Here is a 20,275-nt window from a genome sequence, read left to right on the forward strand (position 1 = left end):
GTTGCTACAATTCTCAAGGAACATTACCCTGATGTGATAATTTGGCACTGTCTTAATCGCAGATTGGAACTTACAGTAGGTGATTCGGTGAGAGAAGTTCATGGAATAAATCATTTTCAATCATTTATGGACAAATTGTACTATATTTACAGTAGATCACCTCTAAATCAAAAGGAGCTGTCTGAATGTGCCTCTCAACTAGAACAACAAATTTGCAAAATAGGCCGTGTTCTGGGCACCAGTCGAGTAGCTAGCTCGTTTCAAACAGTTTCAGCAGTGTGGCACAGTTATGAAGCACTGTGTTTTCATTTTGAAAAGCAATGAAGGATGAAGCAAGATCTGGGAGTGACAGAAAAACCTATGAAGGTCTGTTGAAAAGATTCTCTTCAGAACAGTTTCTATTGGACTTGGCTGTAATGTATGACACGTTGCATGAACTTGGTTTACTGTCGGAGTGTTTACAGAAACGCACTACTAGGATTGTTTATGCAGACAAACTGATCCAACGGAGCATAAGATCACTGCATGGACTGAAAGAGCAACCTGGTACAAAAACTCTAGAAGCTCAAGGCGCAGTTGAAAAGGGGAAGTTTGGAGAAATTACCTTAACAAGGAACAACAAAATTGTCTCCATTAATTATCTACAATTTCTTACTAGTCTTATAAACAATTTGCAGCACCGTATGTTCACGGCAACATCCTTGAAAGGTTCTCAAACTTCTAAACCTCAGAGTATGTATAAATCCCTGCTAAATGAAATGTGTGTCCTTGATAAAGATAACTAGCCTGCTGAAATACTACCTAATTATGGAGAACCTCTGTAAGAGGTTTAAGCTTTCTTCTTCCTCTGTAATAAATGCCTTCAGAGATTATGTGGAGGATCTTGGATACCGCATCCTTCAAGATTTATGCCCATTACTGAGCTGTTCATAAGTTATTCCTATTAGTACTGCTGAGTGTGAGAGAGGATTCAGTCACATGAACTTGATAATAACAACAACATGCTCGAAAATTCTCATAAATCATGTATCAGCACTTATGTTTGTTAAGCTACATGGACCTCCTCTAGTTCAGTGGAATCCTGAGCCGTATGTCACATCATGGCTGCGGTACCACAGATCAGCAGATGACACCAAGACAGGAGTTGCTTAAGACCCCCGAACACATATTACGCCTGACCCTTAGTGGAAATTATTGTGAAACTTCCCATTGGTGGCATTTGGTAAGTAGGTAATTACTTTTAAATTGGTAAAATACATGATTATCGTCTTTTTATTTGATAATTATACTTTATGATAATTAGTGAGTGCAACTGTGCAATACTTCGTCATATTATTAAATTGCATTATATGTTTTATTGTACCAGTTATACACTGAAATGTAGTGATAGGCTATAATCTTGTCAATGTCTTAACTATCACTATCTTTCTGTGGAGCTCTGGAATTCATATATTTCTTTCATCTTGGTTTAGTGCTTGACATCATAACAAGCCCTATTCATATATGTATGTCACACCCAATTTGTGTACCTGCTCATTACATGAATGGGGCGAGGAAGTTGCCCAGTACATAAAATGAGCAGGTACACAAATTGAGTGTGACATATATATAGAGAGGATATAGGAAGTGGCAAGCATTTTGTCAGCTCCGGCACCTAAAAAATTAGCACTGCTGATAACTATTTTGTTTGTGTAACACCCACCAGTGCGGGTGGTGGTGGTAATCACACATCTTTGCTGTCGTTGGCCTTGATGATATGGGTCTTAGTGTTAGGAGTAAACAAGCTAAGGACTGCAGTCTAATTTATAGACGGTGCACTCTGTAACTGTGGTGCATCAGTAGTGAAGGGAAAGAATGTTCAGAAAAATGGATCAAGCAGTCTGCATTGTCTTGGACAGTATTAGGCTTAAATTGATGCATTGCTTATCCAGGCACCTGGAGAATATTATATCATTCTCCTGACATGCCTTGTAGTTAGTGAAAAGGGTATGGTTAGGGGTCAGGAACTAAGTGACTTGGTATGGGGCATCCTAACTCCTATTGGACTCATACCCTGTATGATTCTGATCAAAGGTAACCTTAACTTGGATGTTGTAGGTGATTGGGCTCCCTCAAGATATGAAAGCTTATTTCCTGGTACTTGGCGTAAAAGCCACTTGCTTTCTACTTACAGCTTTCTTGGCTGTGGCATCTAATGCCTGGACCAGTACATGCTGTTGGCGATGCTTAAACCTCTCATCCTCAGCCTCAGCACCATTGATCCAGGAGCATGTGCACTGTCCCCTTCTTAAAGTCAATGGCCAGCTCTCTTGTTCTGCTGACTGAGGGAAAAGCTATCATGACCCCCATGTTATGGTGCTCTATTATCTTCTTGCTGTTAGTTCAATAGTTCCACTTAATATCAGAGGATGTATACAATATACAACCTGAAATTCTCGTACTTCACAGCCATCCACGAAAACAGAAGAGTACCCCAAAGAACGAGTGACAGTAAAAACATTCACACCCCAAAGTCCCTCTACCCCCCATGCACAAGCAGCAGCAAGGCATAAATCGTCCCCTCCGCACTTACTTCAGCAAAAAGCATCAACATCCCTCACCCACCAAACATACAATCATGGTAAAGCCCCCAAGAAAAACTAGTCGTTCACCCGAACATACCACAGGCTTTCTTTCCACCTTGAAAATGAAAAAGAGAGACGTTAAATGTAGAAATAAGCTGTTTCCACAGATGAACTTGAAGAAATCTCTGTCTGGTGCCATCTTGGCTCTGACTTGTCGATACTTGATTGATGCCCCATTATCTGCAAACTTGTAGATGGAGTTAGAGCAGAATCTGGCCACCCAATCATGAGTGTACATTGAGCAGAATAGGAGTTTAAGGGCACAAACTTGTGGAGGAGCAGTGTTTACAATAATTGTGGCGGAGGTGTTACTGTCTATTCTTACAGATTGTGGTCTGTTGGTCAGGAAATGGAGGATCTCATTGCAGAGGAGATATTAACTCTCAGGTTTGTGAGTTTGGTAATGAATTTGTTTGGAACATTAGTGTTAAAAGCAGAGCTGTAGTCAATGAGTAGTCTGACAAGGGTGTCTTTACTGTTCAGATGAGAATAGGGCCAGGGAGATGGTGTCTGCTATTGACCTGTCTTGGTGGTAGGTGAATTGTAGTGGTTTGAGTACCATTAATGAACTTCTTTGGTTATTCAACATAAATTGATATGTGGGTATTAATTAGTAATTAAACTAAATTATAACCAGTAATTACGAGTTTTTAACTCAGTGTTGTTAACTCGAGTTTTTAGCACAAAGGAAATTTTATCAAAAACTTGACACCAAGCCAACTCTAGTATAAGGTCTGTAATCAAAAGCTTGGTCAAAAAGTAGTGTTTTAAACATGTTTTTGGGAAGTGTGAGACATTAAAGCAATAAGGATAAAAGTGTTATAACTGGGACATATCTAATATTGATCATCTAGAGACAATTGTTCTTTGCAGGATTTTGCCATGGTGTTTTTTTTTCAGGCCCGACCATCTTAAGCTGCTTCACTTATGACTTCCATAAATTCAGAAGTCAAGATGTTCAGTGATGATCGCAGAGTGTTCAGTTGCTTTTTCCCTCAATCAATAAGTTTTGTGACTTTGCAGCCTAGTTGTAATTCAAGGTTGGACTGATAGATGAGAATGTCTGAACCATATTAGGAAGTCTGTCCATCGTCCATGATATACAGCAGCATGTCCTTCATCAGTATCTTGGGGACCACTGTTGACTGTAAACTCGACTTGGCTAAGCTACATGCATATACTGTAGCTGTGAGAGCACTTCAGAAATTGGGTATCAGGATGCAAGTGACTCCCTTACTGAATTGCAGTGACTTCCCACTGTATATAAAAGGCATGCTAAGATTTTAAGGGATACTCTCCACTCACAAAATGAAATGCAGCTTCAGCACTGACAGAATCATATCCTATAGCATTTATAACAAATATACTCACATATCACATCCTACAATGTCATGTACAAGCATAGAATGTAAGAGTCTCAGTAGCAACAGCAGAGAAATCTTTAAAATAAATAGATAATTAGGATTCCTTTAAGGATTGCTTTTTCAGAATGTTTTACACTTCCTACAAAATAAAAAGTAGAGACAGTCTTGAGGATGTTAGATTGTTGTGCTTTTAAGGAACTATTTCAGATAGAGAACTGTGGAACAGATTTGCTGAACATGGCTTGAAACCAGGAGAAGATTCTGCAAGTATTCCAGTAAACTCAGCTATTGATATCTACGTAAAACCCAATGGGGAAATATTCAGTGCTCACATTATAACTTCAGAACTTTATTTGTGTGGGAGCCCCAAACTTTCTGGCACTAGAGAGGGTAGATGTGGAACAGCTAGCAAAATCCAGACCCCTTCAACACTGTACAAAAGGTGTACTTGCTGGTTTAATAGATAACACTTGGAATGAGAACCAGGAATAAGGATACGTTTGCTTTGAATGATTATTGTATCTGAGTTCAATGTAACCAGGGAATTAGATGATCTCACACAGAAATTGAAGGGATTTGGTTTCAATTACTTTGGACAAATTAAGCGTTGCCCCTGAGTATTTGATAATATTCCTATCACAAGAGTGAACAGAGGTAGACTTTCACTTGATATCACTGTATTTGATCTTTTATTGGGGTGACAACTTTACCATTTGTGAGCAACATCGATTTATTTTGATATCCAGGGTAAATGCTGATTTTTCTCTCCTTGAAATTTCAGCTAATCTTTTACAATTTTATCATACATTCGTTATGATTTTTCTGTCAATGAAATGTAGGAGGCTGAATATTGCAGCTAGTGGTGATTCTCCCTTTTACCAGTTGCATGCTTAGATCTCTGGAACGGATCAGTTAATGGGTAGTTGAGAGGAATCAGCAGTGCCCAATATCTCTGAACTTCTTTCCTCAACAGGTAAGCCTGTTCTGTTAAACATGTGCTTGCTAATCTGGTTCTCCAGTTTTATGTTTAAATTCGTAATTACTAATCTCTGTTTTTACTATTTGGTTGTTTGGTTTTGGGACCAGAGAAAGTTACAGAAACAGTTGCACCCCATTGTTCCTTTTCAGAGTAGTCCAAATCTAATCCAGTTTCTGAGCCCTTTGCTTCAGAATGTTCATCTGATTTGTTGACGGGAGCAAGCCAATGGTCGGGCTCACTGGCAATGACTGGTCAAAGCATTCTGTGTTAGCAACTCTTTGTTAAAGGCACTTTCTCCAGCATTCATGTTTGCTATTTTAGTCTGTTTCATTCTAATTCAAGCCTGGTGTGCTGCTCATCATAATGCATTCATGTCACTGAGTCAATAATTTCACTCTCCAGTGACAGAAATGGATAAATATCCTGAGACTCAAGATTTAATTTTACTACTTCCTTTTGCTTACCTTGAACAAATTTTGTTGTTTAAAAGTTTATGCATGTATTGAAACTTCTCAAAACTTTTTATTGCTTTTATTTGAAGCTCCTTTTCAAACTTAATCTTTGTGATATGTAACAGACCTGCAAATAATTCCTCCACCTGTCTTCTTCCCACCCCCACCCCCCTCACATCCAGCTTGTCGTAACTCAGATTGTTGTTATTTAAACTTGTAGTTGTTGCAGCTTGCTGTTGAACTGGGTTTCACTAAACCAATATGTCAAACTAAGACTTGCAGTATTAGTTTTGGGGACAGCTTAAGGGAGGGAGTAGTGAGCAGATTGGAATTATCCTTCAATTCAATCTAGCATCTATTTGATCTGAATTGTGTGGCATATCTGTATTAGCTCTGCTTCAAGTTACCCACAGACAGTTAGACTGACAGAAAACCAAATCCAAAGACAGACACTGCAAAAGTCAATTAATGTCACTAAGTAAAGCACATTCTTTCTACTTCAGTGAATTGTGATTTTATGAGGAAAAGAATTGCTGTGTCAGAAGAAATAGGAAAGGGTGATGATTTTGTCTGAGCACTCAACTCAATTTTCATCATTCTGCATCCCCAAATGGCTTTATTGTAACCAGAATTTTTCAAAATCTTTATAGTTGTATTAAAATATAACTGCTAAATCATGTATCTGAAGTTCAAATGTGAATTATTTTAGAAAGGAATACATAATTAACAACACCATTTCAACACCAGTTTTCTGAACCAAAATGCCTAATATTAGATAAGTTGTTGCCATCTTTAAAATTAAATTATGGTCTTTAATGTCTACAGTTGTAGTGCGTTGATCAGTCATGTGCTTCAGTGTTTTTATGCATACCTATTGATTTGAAGTAACAGTACTCTGAACTATAAAACTTTTTTTTTGGAGTGATAAAGATGAAGCAACTTAAATGCTTTAATCAGTTAATGCAAGTTTGGTAGGGTTCAGCCTAGGATCCAGAGTTAGAACAAAGTTATTTTTCAGAATCATAAGCTGAATCATATTGTGTTTCCATTTGAACAAATGGGTACTGCTTGCCTTTCACAGGTGTAAATCTGAAGCAACAAATTGTTGAAGGAACTGTTGTTCAAGCAGCATCTGCTGGGAGGAAGGAATTGCTGATGTTTCAGGTGTAAACACCCTGACTCTTCAATTCCTCCCCATCCCCTTCAGGTGGTTTGTGCCCCAGATGGTCAAATCTACCCATAATCTCTAAACAGTTCAGTTTATAAACCTTGTTCAGGAGGTTTATGGTAATGATTCTGGGAATGTAAGGGTTAACATATGAGGTGCGATTAATGGTTCTGGGCCTGTACTCGCTGGATTTTAGAAGAATGAGGAGGGAACTCATTGAAACCAATTGAGTGTTGAAAGGACTAGATGGAGTGAATGTAGAGAAGATATTATCAGTAATTGCAAAGTCTAGGACCAGAAAAGAAGGACGTCCCATTAGAACAGACATGAGGGATTTCTTTAGCCAGAGGGTGGTAAACCTGTGGAATTCATTCCCATAGACAGTTGTGAAGGCCAGGTCAGTGAGTGTTTTTTTAAAGACAGAGGTTGGTGAGTACTTATTTAGTAAGGATGTCACAGGTTAAGGGAGATGGCAGGAGAATGGGATTGAAAGGGGAAAATAAATCAGACATAATCAAGTGGTGGAGCAGACTCAGTGGAGCTGAATGGCCTAATTGTACCCTATATCCCTATGTCTTATGGGCTAATGACTATAAAAGTACTTCACTGGCTGCCGAACATCGTGAAATGTTAATGTAAATAAATGTGTAAAAATGAATAGAATTAGTGCAATAAGGCCAGGTAAGCAAAGTTATAGCATAGTCTAAAACTGGATTAGTAATATAGAAAACAAATGTATTCATGAATTTTACTCAAAGCAACTTGATGTGCTGGAGTTGCTTCACCACTTTTAGCAGGTTTTCTTTCACTGCTAACTGACTTTATTCGTGATGTTGGCACAGTTTGCCTATGCACGACCTTGAGGTGGAGATTACAAATGATACCTGATATTTGCACACATGATCAAATCTGAAAGATATAGATGATGTCTGTCCACTCGGTGCAGGACTGTATTTCAGCAGCAGCTCAATGCAGCAGGAAGAAACTTCAGAAGATATATGGCTGCTTTTCATGTGAGATACAGTAACAAAGTTGTAGTTTTACTGTGAACAATATTTGAATCCTCATCCACCTAATGACATCTATTTGTTGTAAATTTATCCATTTGGTCTTTTTGTCAAGGTGTTCTGATTTGGGTGTTTTCATTTTTTCCCAGGAAAAAGTAAACCAACAGATAAAGGACAAGTTACTGCAGCAGCTGTTGCAGCTATCTGCACCGTTCCAGCCAAAAACCAAGCTGTTGCCGAGTTTTGTCTTGCGTGGGATATGCCAAAGATCTATTTTGGATCAAAGGAAAAGGAACATGCAAGGTAAGAAAAATCTGATCTGGGTATACCGAGCTTATCCATTTTCTTGTGAACACGTGGCCATCTTATGTAATTTAAAAAGTAATCAAGCAAGAAGTCTTTAAAGCCATTCAGCCCACTTTGTTCAACTGCTCATCCTGTCCACGTTCCACTAAGAAGTTGAGAAAAGTTATTTTTTTCTCCCCCTTTACAAAGCAAAGAAAAACTGGTCTTTAGGGACTGAGTTATAGGGAGAGGTTGGACTGGCCAGAACTACTTGGAGCACAGGAGACTGTTAAGTGATTTTACAGAGGTGTTTAAAATCATGAGGTGCATAGGGTGGAAGCAGTCTTTCTTTTTCCCAGATCTAGAGTATCAAGAACAAGATAACAAATGCTTAGGGTGAGGGGGAATGATTTAAGAGGAACTTGAGGGGCATCATTTTTACACACACACTGTTTCAATGTGGAATTGCTTCCAGGAGAAGTGGTTGAGGTGTGTACAATAACATCATTTAAAAGACAGTCAGACAAGTATTTAGTATTGGTTTATTATGATCACTTATACCAAGATACAGTGAAAAGCTTGTCTTTCATGTTGTTCAGACAGATCAAATCATTACACAGTACTTTAAGGTAGAAGAAGGTAAAACACTAAAAATGCAGAATAAATGGTAAGCGAGAGTACTGTGCTGGTAAATGAAGAGCATAATCATGAATTGCAAAGGGCTAGAAGGTTATGGGTCAAAAGCTGGCAACTGAGACTAGCCTGGATGGGGTATCTTGCTGGTATGGCCAAAGGGCCTGTTTCCCTGCTGTATGACTGATTCTATAACAAAACACTCAAATATCTGCAACTTTCACATTTCTCATCATGGTGTTTTGGTTTTAAGAAAATGCTGAGATGCTCCTTCACTGCAATTGTAGAAAGCAGTTAATATTTCTAGACTTGTGTTAACGCTTTATTAACTCTATTATTCTTGATTTTCTTTAACAGAACTTCATTTGTTCTCAAGTTCTTTTGTTCTCATGGATACCTTATTGCATTTGCCCAAGGTTTCTTTTGCCAGTCCAGCCTCAATCAATGGCTTATCCACAGTCATTTTTTAAGTTGAGAAATTGTGAGGAAGTCCAAGTTCAGTAGGTTTTCCACTTCATGATCTGGAAATTTTGCATGTAAATAGTTGAACAAGACTACCTTTGTTTAGAGAATCTAGTAGTCTAAAACAAAATGAAAATGCATTGAATTAACCCAATGCATTGATAATTCATTGCTTACATCTGATCAATATGTTTGTGAGTATAGAAACGTTCTGAAAGCATCACTGAAGTTCATGTTTGTTGTTTCTTTATCTAATTAATAAAATGTCTGTCAAATCCTTCATTTGAAAGGATAATTTAAGGAGATATAGTTAGGAATTACCCTGGCATATTATATTTGATGACTTCAGCTTTTGAATGAATAAAGTATGGAATATCTAAATTTACTGTTTAAAATAGTTTTTTTATTCAAAGTAATAATTGGGATGCCTATTACATTAAGGATAGGGAAGGATTTGGTTAATGACTTGCTACATGTTGTACCAATAAAAGTTGAATTTGGTTTCTAGATGGTACACCTGCTATTTTGGGACACAAGGCGAAGCAGCTCCTGCTTTAAGTCACTACTCCTTAACACACTACAAACAATGGGAACAAAAGATTCATGACTGGCAAAGTCCAATTTTAAACAATAGGTAAGTATTGAAATAATGAAGTGTTTGCAAACTTTATTTAAAAGGAGTGAATGAGTTGTCTGAAGATGTGTTTATCAAGCATTCTGTCGTCTTGTTAACTGAAACAACAAGTATTGCCTATTTTATCCTTGTATATGGAATTTTTAATGCAGGTATTTGTCTTTTGAAGGCAAGTCTAATTATCATGTTTAATTGATCTAACTCTGAAAAATTACTGATAGTTTTTGTATATTAGAAAGTGACAATTCCAATAGGGCCGATTATTGCCCACCAGTCAGCTATAATGATCTGCAAACCAATGGAAGGTATTGTCAATACTATTCAAGTAGCAAGTACCAATAGCCACCTCAGTGTCCAACTTGGATTTTGGCAGGACTGCTCAACACTAATTTGGCCTAAGCACAGAACAAGGAGAGATGTTGAGAGATGCACAACACAAGTGGTATTTTTTTGACCTAGCATCCACTTCTCACCATCAACTGGGAATACTTCTCAAATATATCTACCATTAGAAATTGATTGTTGTTCAATATGATATGTAAACTATTATACTAACTAAAAGGCCAATCACAGACCCAATTCCAGTATAAACTTGGTTCAGTGTCATCTCAGTATTCCTGCAATACTGCAACTCTGCAGTGGGACAAAGGAAACTATTAAACCTTCAATTCCATTGTAGAACCAAGATGACACCAACCTTGATTACCAGTTACAGTGCCCAGATGTTTATGTATATACATGTTTGAAAGCAAACTCCAAATTAAGTCCTTCTCAAGAGCAATTAAAAATGGGTAACAAGTACAGGCCTTGCAGCAGTCATCAGATCCCGAAAATGGAACTTTAAAAAAACTTGACAATCGCTGGACTGTGACTGCTCAGAATGGAGAAGGAGCCAAGCATTTGAGTTTGTAAGAGGAGAGCATTTAGAAGTTGTGTACACTCATCCCAGAAAGCATGACCTGCCCCACATTTTGGCGGATTCTGTGGATCCTGTCAAGGGCTTTTTGTTCATTTTGGAAGCCACAGAAATGGAGTAAAAGCAATTCATCCCCCAAGTCGCTATCAAAGATGAGTAAATTTAGATGTGAATCTTGACCCTATAGGGGTAAAAGTTGTCATCTTTGAGAACAACTGTCTTTTCTTCTAGTGCACACAAACCATACAGACTTTCTAGCATTGGGATTAATGAATTATAATTAGAAATTAAGGTCTTTTTGCTATTTCACTGTTGGTTTGTGCTGGAGTAATTCTTAAAGCTGTACCATATAGTTTAAGTTTATTTTCATTCTGTGGCCAAGGTGCAATTCAAAGTATGTACAGTCACAAGCAGCATATAGACTTACAATGAAGATTGACAGGTTGACATAAGTGTGTGGTACATGTTTACACAATATAGTGTTATGTTACTGGTACTATTACAATAAAACAAGCAATAATATATGTGAAACAGTAGCAATAAAAGATGAAAAATGACACAGTAAAACTCTTAAAAGACTTACTTATTATGCCGCTGGCATTTAGAGCAGCAATGAAGGTCCTCCATCTCTGGTGGTGTTCAGGGCTTCCTTCATCATGTCACTAGCTTCGTCTCAGTTTTCACTACTATCCCAAAAAAAACCTCTAATATGCTGCCTGAGTTTTCAAAAATCTCAGTAGTTCAGCATCTGGCTAACTGGAAATTTACCAGGACCCTGGAAAACTTGGTTTACTATGTAACACCTTAAAATATAAATTAAAAATCATTAATACAATAACATCCAGTAGTCTGGTAAATCTACTAGTGCTGTGCCAATGAAACTCCTGACTACAGCAGATTATTGGTTTTACTTCTGTGCATTTGTCACCACATCCCTTTCACTCCAACCTCCCACCAACTCAGAAAACGTCAGTGTAATTATTTTTAAGGATAATAGTTTTATAATAAATCCTCACACAAGAGATTCTGCAGATGCTAGAAATCCAAAGCAATGCATGCAAAATGTTGGAGAACCTCGGCAAGTTAGGGAGCATCTAAGGAAAGGAATAAACAATCAATATTTGAGACCCTTCATCAAGACCACATCAGCTGAGTTCTTTCAACATTTTGTACATGTTACTTTAGAATAAATCTATCACATTATCAATATATATGAGTACAAAAATAGCTGAATGTGGAGAAAGTACTGAGGTTGGGCACGAACTACAAGTTGAACTGTTTAAGTATTCATAGCATTGTCCTAAGGAGCCAACTTTATTATTCTGTTCTACCGTCTGAAAGGATATATGAGAGGGAGAAACATAAGTCAAATGTATTAGTAGGGCAATGGAATAAATAGAATTACAGATGCATGAGAAAGGAGCTTGCCCAGGTGGATTGGAGGAGGATACTGGCGGGGATGATGGTAGAGCAGAGATGGATGAAGTTTCTGGACATAGTTCACAAGGCTCAGGATAGATATGTCCCACAGAAGAAGTAGTTCTTAAATGTCAAGGTTAGGCAACTGTGGCTTACAAGGGAAGTTAAGGACTGCATAAAAGCCAAAGAAAGAGCATATAAGGTAGCAAAAGGGAGTGGGAAGTCAGATGATTGGGAAGCTTTCAAAATCCAACAAGACGCATCTAAAAAAGCTATAAGAAGGGAAAAGATGAATATGAGGGCAAACTAGCCAATAATATAAAGCAGGATACTAAAAGCTTTTTCAGTTATATAAAGAGTGAAAGTGAGGTGAGAGTTATTGGACCACTGGAAAATGATGCTGGTGAGGTAGTAATGGGGGATAAAGAAATGGCAGATGAACTTAATGGGTACTTTGCATCAGTTTTCACTGTGGTAGCAGTGTGCTAGAGGTCCATGAGTGTCAGGGAGCAGGAGTGAGTGCCATTGCTATTACAAAGGAAAAAGTGCTAGGCAAACTCAAAGGTCTTAAAGTGGATAAGTCACCTGGACCAGATGGGCTACATCCCAGAGTCCTGAGAGAGGTTGCTAAAGAGATGACTGGTGCATTGGTCATGATCTTTCAAAAATCACTTGATTTTGGCATGATCCTGGAGGACTGCAAGATTGCAAATGTCACTCCACTTTTTACCAAGTGAAGAAGGCAAAAGAAAGGAAATTATAGGCGAGTTAGCCTAACCTCAGTGGTTGGCTCAGTGTTGGAGTCTAAGAATGAGGTTTCAGGGTATTTGGAGACTAATGATAAAATAAGTCAAAGTCAGCATGGTTTCTGTCAAGGGAAATCTTGCCTGACAGATCTGCTAGAGGTCTTCGAGGAAGTAACAAGCAGGGTGGATAAAGGAGAGGCAGTGGATGTCATTTACTTGGATTTTCAGAAAGTCTTTGACAAGGTGCCACACATGAGGCTACTTACCAAGATAAAATCTTATGGAGTTACAGCAAAGATGCTGGCATTATTGGAGGAATGGCTGACAGCCAGGAGACAGCGAGTGGGAATAAAAGGGCCCTTTCCTAGTTGGCTGCCAGGACCACAACTTTTCAAATTGTTTGTCAGTGATTTGGAGACTTGGTGGCTTAGTAGCAAAGTCTGCAGATGATACGAAGATAGGTGGAGGGGTAGGTAGTGCTGAGGAAGCAATGTGATTGCAGCAGGGCTTAGACAAATTGGAAGAATGGGCAAAAAAGTGGCAGTTCGAATACAGTGTTAGGATATGTATGATAATGCATTTTAGTAAAAGGAACAATAGTGCGGACTATTATCTAAGTGGGGAGAAAATTCAAACATCAGAGGTGCAAAGGGACTTATGCAAGACTCCCAGAAGGTTAACTTACAGGTTGAATCTGTGGTAAAGAAGGCAAGTGCGATGTTGGCACTTTTTTCACGGGAAATAGAATATAAAAGCAAAGAGATATTGCTGAGCCTTTATAAGACACTAGTCTGTCCACACTTGGGGTGATGTCAACAGTTTTGGGCCCCATATCTCAGAAAGGATGTATTGTCATTGGAGAGAGTCCAGAGGAGGTCATGAGGATGATTCCAAGAACCTAGGGATTAACATATGAGGAGCATTTGGCAGCTTTGAGCTTGTAGTCACTGGAATTTAGGAGAATATGGGGGGTGAGGGAGTCTCATTGAAACCTACCGAATGTTGAAAGACTAGATAAGGTGGATGTGGAGAGAATGTTTCCTATGGTGGGGGCATTCAGATCTAGAGACCACAGCCTCAAAATTGAGGGGCAACCTTTTAGAACAGAGGTAAGGAGGAATTTTTTTTTAGCCAGAGAGTAGTGAATCTGTGGAATGCTCTGCCACAAACTGCAGTGGAGGCCAAGTCCATGGGTATACTTAAGGCGGAAGTTAATAGTTTCCTGATCATTCAGCGCATCAAAGGATATAGTAAGAAGGCAGGTGTATGGCGCTTGATGGGATCCGGGATGGCCATAATGGAACGGTGGAGCAGACTTGATGGGCTGAGTGGCCTAATACTGCTCTTATGGTCTGTGACCAGTTTGTATGACAGCAGGTTGCTAGCAACTAGATAAAATCTTGTATTTGTAATATAGTTTAATTTTGAAAATAATATTTGCAAGGTATTAATAACAAATTGTGCTGAGGAAGTACTTCTAAAATTATTCTGCCCATTTTCATATTGAATCTCCCACTTCTCTGAATAGTTCGAAATATCACAGTTTCTGCTTAATATGTATGCCATATTTTTATGGATATCACCAAAGCTAAATTTGTACACACACTAATTTTTCTTTAATGTAGAACTAAGTTTGAGGTCTTAATTTCACATTTTCCTAATAATTTTTCAGCCAATTACCTGACTGGTACAAATCAGCTCTGTTCAATGAACTCTATTTTTTGTCTGATGGAGGGACTGTCTGGATACAGGTACCTGATGATTTAAATATAACAACTGGTAGCCAGAAGGCTGGATTTCCGCCTCTACCCAAAGTGCTGAAGGAGTATGGGCGATTTGCATATTTGGAAGGTATATCTATTATGGATGTACATTATGTATGTGTGCCAGCAATAGGCTTTCGTATGATGTTCATCACAGCCCGAGATGTTTTATACTCTCAGGTCTAAGGCTGATCCAAGCATGATGAATTCCAGATAAATTTCAATATTAAACTTAATATGTTGTTTGTTTTGTTTTACTTTTTAAGTAGTCTGGAAAATGTGTATTTTTAACCAAACATTAGAACACATTGGTCTTGATTGTGATACTGGAAAAAGGCCTGGTCAACAATTACCAACTAGTAGCCAAGATGCGGGGTATAAATTATAATAAGAAATAGAAAAACCATTTCAGGAAGACTATGTTACTGTGGTCATGGGGTCTGCAATATGTAGGGAGACTGGGAACACTGGATCCCAAGAAAAGAAATTTGTAGAATACCCACAAGATGGTCTTTAAGAGCATCTTGTGGTCAAGCCCACAAGGGAAAAGGCAATTCTGGATTTGTTGTTCAATAAATCAGGTTTGATTAGGGAGCTCAAGATAAGAGAACCCTTAAGAGACAGTGATCATATTATGATAGAATTCACCCTGCAATTTGAGAGGCAGAAGCTAAAATTTTCAGTTGAGTAAAGGAAATTACAGTAATATGAGAGAAGAACTGGCCAAAGTGAATTATAAGGAAATCCCAGCCGGGATGACAGTAGAGCAGCAATGGCAGGAGTTTCTGGGAACAATCTGGAAGATGCTGGATCATTTCACCCCAAAGAAGAAGCAGCATTTTGACGAAGGGTCTCGGCATGAAACGTCGAACGTACCTCTTCCTGGAGATGCTGCCTGGCCTGCTGCGTTCACCAGCAGCTTTGATGTGTGTTGCCAGCATTTTAACAGCAGGGTTAAGCAACCTTTGCTAACAATAGAAGTCATAGACAGCATAAAAGCGAAAGAGAGGGCTTATAATATAGGTGGGAAGTTAATAGATAGGGAAGATTTTAAAAACCAACAGAAGACAACTAGGAAGGAAATAAGGAGAGAAAAGATAAAACATGAAGGTAAGTTGGCCAATAATATAGATACCACAAATATTTTCAGATATATAAGGAGCAAAAGAGACAGAGTAGACATCAGATTGCTGGAATATGATGCTGGAAAGGTAGTAATGTGGAACAAAGAAATGACAAGACAAACTGCTAATGAGAAGAAACAGACAATGAGAAGAGGGCATGTCCCAAATTATAAACTTCTTAATGATAGATGCCACCTTTTTGAGGTACCACCTCTTGAAAATTACCTCTGGTGGGATGCTTTGTGCTTGGAATTTAATTTGAATTTCTTAATTTAGGATGTGATCTTACAAAATGCTGGGAATAGAAACGTACTTACCCAGAAGAATCTATTATTAATTACTACTATCTATTAGAGATTCATGATTTGAATTTCATTCCATAGTGTAAGATGTATTGTTTGCATTGTAGGACAAGAATATCGAATGTACAATACATATGATGTTCATTTTTATGCATCATTTGCACTAATCATGCTTTGGCCCAAACTCGAACTTAGTCTCCAATATGATATTGGTAAGTGATAGTTTGTCCTTCTTTCAGAAATTAAATACTCAAATTTCATGTTACTGTTTAATACTAGACCAGTATCTACAAAAATTTCTTAACAGTATGATAGAAATACAGTTTATCATAGAATTGCTAATAAGTTTATTGTGCAAATGATTGATCTCATTCTACTAACCATCGAAATCCATCAAAAGCACCATTGTGTTCCTTTAATTCTAAGATGTACTTTGCATTTATTAGAATCAGAATCAGGTTTATTATCACTGCATGTGTTGTGAAATTTGTTAACTTAGCATCAGTTCAATGCAATAAGTAATATAGAAGAAAAAAACAGAATATAATAATAAGTAAATCAATTACAGTATACATATATTGAATAGATTGAAAATCATGCAAAAATCAGAAATAATATATATTAAAAAAGTGAGGTAGTGTCCAAGGGTTCACTATCCACTTAGGAATCAGATGGCACAGGGGAGGAAGCTGTTCCTGAATCACTGAGTGTGTGCGTTCAGGCTTCTGTACCTCCTACCTGATGGTAACAGTGTGAAAAGGGCATGCCCTGGGTGCTGGAGGTCCTTAATAATGGATGTTGCCTTTCTGAGACACCGCTTCTTGAAGATGTCCTGGGTACTTTTAGGCTGGTACCCAAGATGGAGCCGACTAAATTTACAACCCTCTGCAGCTTCTTTCGGTCCTGTGCAGTAGCATCCCGCCCCCCAATACCAGACAGTGATGCAGCCTGTCAGAATGCTCTCCACGGTACATCTATAGAGTTTTTGAGTGTATTTGTTGACTTACCAAACCCCTTCAGACTCCTAATAAAGTATAGTCGCTGTCTTGCCTTCCTTATAACTGCATCGATATGTTGGGACCAGGTTAAGTCCTCAGAGATATTGACACCCAGGAACTTGGAATTGCTCACTCTCTCCACTTCTGATCCCTCTATGAGTATTAGTATGTGTTTCTTCATCTTACCTTTCATGAAGTCCACAATCAGCTCTTTCATCTTACTGACACTGAGTGCCAGGTTTTTGCTGCAGCACAACTCCACTAGTTGGCATATCTCACTCCTGTATGCCCTCTCGTCACTATCTGAGATTCTGCCAACAATGGTTGTATCATCAGCAAATTTATAGATGGTATTTGAGCCATGCCTAGCAACACAGTCATGGGTACATAGAGAGTAGAGCAGCGGGCTAAGCACACGCCCCTGAGGTGTACCAGTGTTGATCGTCAGCGAGGGTGAGATGTTATCACCAATCCACACAGATTGTGGTCTTCCAGTTAGGAAGTTGAGGATCCAATTTCAGAGGGAGGTACTGAGGCCCAGGTTCTGCAACTTCTCAATCAGGATTGTGGTAATGACGGTATTAAATGCTGATGCTAGTTTACGTGCTCATGCTAGTTTAAAACATTTAACTTGAGCACTTAAAAATTTTTTTTGAGCATTTACATCTTTCAGAGATGTAATGTTCAAACACAAATATTTTTGTCTGGCATGGAATTTTCTTTGCTACAAATACATACCAAAGCATAAAAGTTCCATTTAACATATAGTGCTGTACATTTAAGTACCATGTCATTTGCTTTTTTTTAAAAAGTTAGGACATTGTTGGAGATTTCATTACCGAGTTTTCTACTCCAGAATGCTGAATTGTCAAAAAAGCCTCATTTTGGCTAGATTGCTGACATTTAAAAAAAGCTGGAAGTTTCTGGCTAACTTCAATTGTATAATCAAAAACAAGTCTTTATTCATCACTTTGTTTCAATTATGCTGAAAATGGCACATGCCAGACTTGACGAATGCAGATTAATCTATATGTTGGCTAATACTATATTTATTTGAGGGTTCCCATTTTGTTATTAACATGTCTGCAACCATGCCATGTTTTAATGCATCTGTAATTACAATTTCATAAAGCTTTAGTAAATAGCTCTCAGATAATAAATGAAAGATTTTATGGAGAACTTAATACCAAGCTTTTGGACCAGCACCTTATTGAGTTTGTCTCATTAGTGCTTAGCCAGACAGAAATGTTTAAGAGCTCTTGTTCACATTAATGAGACAGCTTTATTATTGAAATTAGAAGTCAATTATAAGGCGGTGAGATCTGTTCATGATCTGACAAATGACATTGGATCTGAAAAGATATTGTGTGTATCCAACATGTGACATATGGATATTGTAATGTGCACAAAAGCATGTGTTTGTCAAGTCTCCTGTTAGACATTAAGCTTTATACCAACTTTACTTGTAGCTGCTGCTGTATTAAAAGAGGATTGCATGCAACGGATACACCTAATGAATGGAAGATTAGCAAAGGTGAATACACTAAATGTAGTCCCACACGATATAGGAGATCCAGGTGAGAATTTGTTCCTCTGGTGGTAAGTTTTAAAATTTATTCCCACTTCACAATTGTTATTTTTTTTGTAATCAAAATATCTGTGTCTTTTGCAAGGTTGTAATTCCTAGTGTTCTTTAACTTACAACTATAACTTCTCTACCTGGAGATCTGCATGTAAGCTCCTGTCATTGCTTTTCAGTAATATGCTAGTACTAATAAGAAAATAAAGTGTCCTTCAAGGGACTGATAAAAGGTATCTCTGAAATATTTATATACTGCTAATTCTGGCTACCTATACTTGACTTTTTAAAAAATCTCAGCTTTAATTCTTGATGCCATTTTATATTTAATCATTGTGTTTTATAACATGGATATGTGCAACGCTTGAATAGGGCAGCCACTGTTTATTTTCATTTTAGAGTTTTGTTTTTAATTCAGTTGTAACTTAGTTGTAACAGTCATTCAGATGTCATTCTAAGTAACTCAGATGTTATTTTGAATGTAGTCATTGTGTTTTTAGTAATTAAATTGCAGTTTTGTACTGAATGGAATAGCACTGCAATCTCATTGTCCTCAACATTGACAATGAAGCTTTAACTAACTATTCAGGTGTCCTTGTACCTTGATTCCATTCTATCCCCCTTGGTTCAGTCTCTTCCCACCTATATCTGCAACACTTCTCATGCTCTCAATCTCCTCAGTAACTTTCCATTCCCTGGCTCTAGACCGTTTAATTTTCACCCTGGTTGTTCAATTCCTATACACTTCTATCCTCCATCAAGAAGGCCTTAAGGCTGTCCTTTGACTAAAAAACCAACCATTTCCCCTCCACCACCACCCTCCTCCATCTGGCAGAAGTGGTCCTCACCCTCAACAATTTTTCCTTTGGCTCTTCCCACATTCTCCAAACTCGAGGGTGGTCATGGGCACCTGCAAGGACCCCAGCTGTGGCTGCCTCTTTGTTGGCTAAATAGAACAGTCCATGTTCAAAGCCTTCCCCAGTAATACACCCGAATTCTTCCTCCACTACATTGATGACTGCATTGGCGCTAGTAATGCTGAGCTCGTCAACTTAATTGACTTTGCCTCTAACTTCCACCCTACCCTTAAACACACTTAGTCCATCTCTGACACCTCCCTCCCCTTTCTCGATCTTTCTGTCTCCATCTCTGGAAACAAACTGTCAGGTATCATCTTTTACAAGCCTACTGGTTCCCATGGTTACCTTGATTATCTTTTTCCAGCCTATCACTTGTAAAAATGCTATTCCCTTTTCTCAGTTCCTTTGCTTCTGCCACATCTGTTCCTAGTATGCAGCTTTCTGTTCTAGGACACAGAGATATCCTTTTTTTTTAAAAGAATGGGTGTTCCCTCCCTCCACCATTGATGCTGCCCTCGCCAGAATCTCCTCCATTTACTGAACATCTGCCCTCATCCCATTTTCATGCCACTTAGCAGTGATAGAGTCTCTCTTGTCCTTGCCTCCCACCCTATGAGACTCTGCATCCAACACATCATCCTCCGCAGCTTCCACCATCTCCAAAGGGATCACACCACTAAATGTATCTTTACCTTCTCACCCCCCCACCTCTCTGCTTTCCACAGGGATTGCTCAATCCACAATTCCCTTGTCCATTCGTCCCTCCCCACTAGTCTCCCTCCCACCACTTATCCCTACAAGTGGCCTAACTTACCACCAGCCCTTACACCTCCTCCCATACTTACCCTGTGAATCTGCTGGGATCATCTATTGTCTCCACTGCACCCAGTGTGACCTCACCTATGTTAGTGAGTACTGTAGTAAATTGGGGGACTGCTTTGTTGAGCACCTCTGCTCCAT

At 38.5% G+C, this 20,275-nt stretch overlaps 1 protein-coding gene across 2 annotated transcripts in view; it reads left to right on the forward strand.

The window, feature by feature from the left end:
• gba2 (glucosidase, beta (bile acid) 2) overlaps positions 1-20,275 on the forward strand; it is a 60,680-nt gene that overhangs the window by 25,967 nt on the left and 14,438 nt on the right. For both annotated transcript variants that reach the window (XM_063042825.1, XM_063042824.1), the window contains exons 7-11: positions 7,744-7,897; positions 9,483-9,608; positions 14,362-14,540; positions 15,986-16,090; positions 18,346-18,453. In XM_063042825.1, the coding sequence (XP_062898895.1) occupies positions 7,744-7,897; positions 9,483-9,608; positions 14,362-14,540; positions 15,986-16,090; positions 18,346-18,453 (672 nt within the window). The remainder of the gene's footprint in view (positions 1-7,743; positions 7,898-9,482; positions 9,609-14,361; positions 14,541-15,985; positions 16,091-18,345; positions 18,454-20,275) is intronic.

The sequence above is a fragment of the Mobula hypostoma genome, chromosome 3, assembly GCF_963921235.1.
Source record: "Mobula hypostoma chromosome 3, sMobHyp1.1, whole genome shotgun sequence".
Lineage (NCBI taxonomy): Eukaryota > Metazoa > Chordata > Chondrichthyes > Myliobatiformes > Myliobatidae > Mobula > Mobula hypostoma.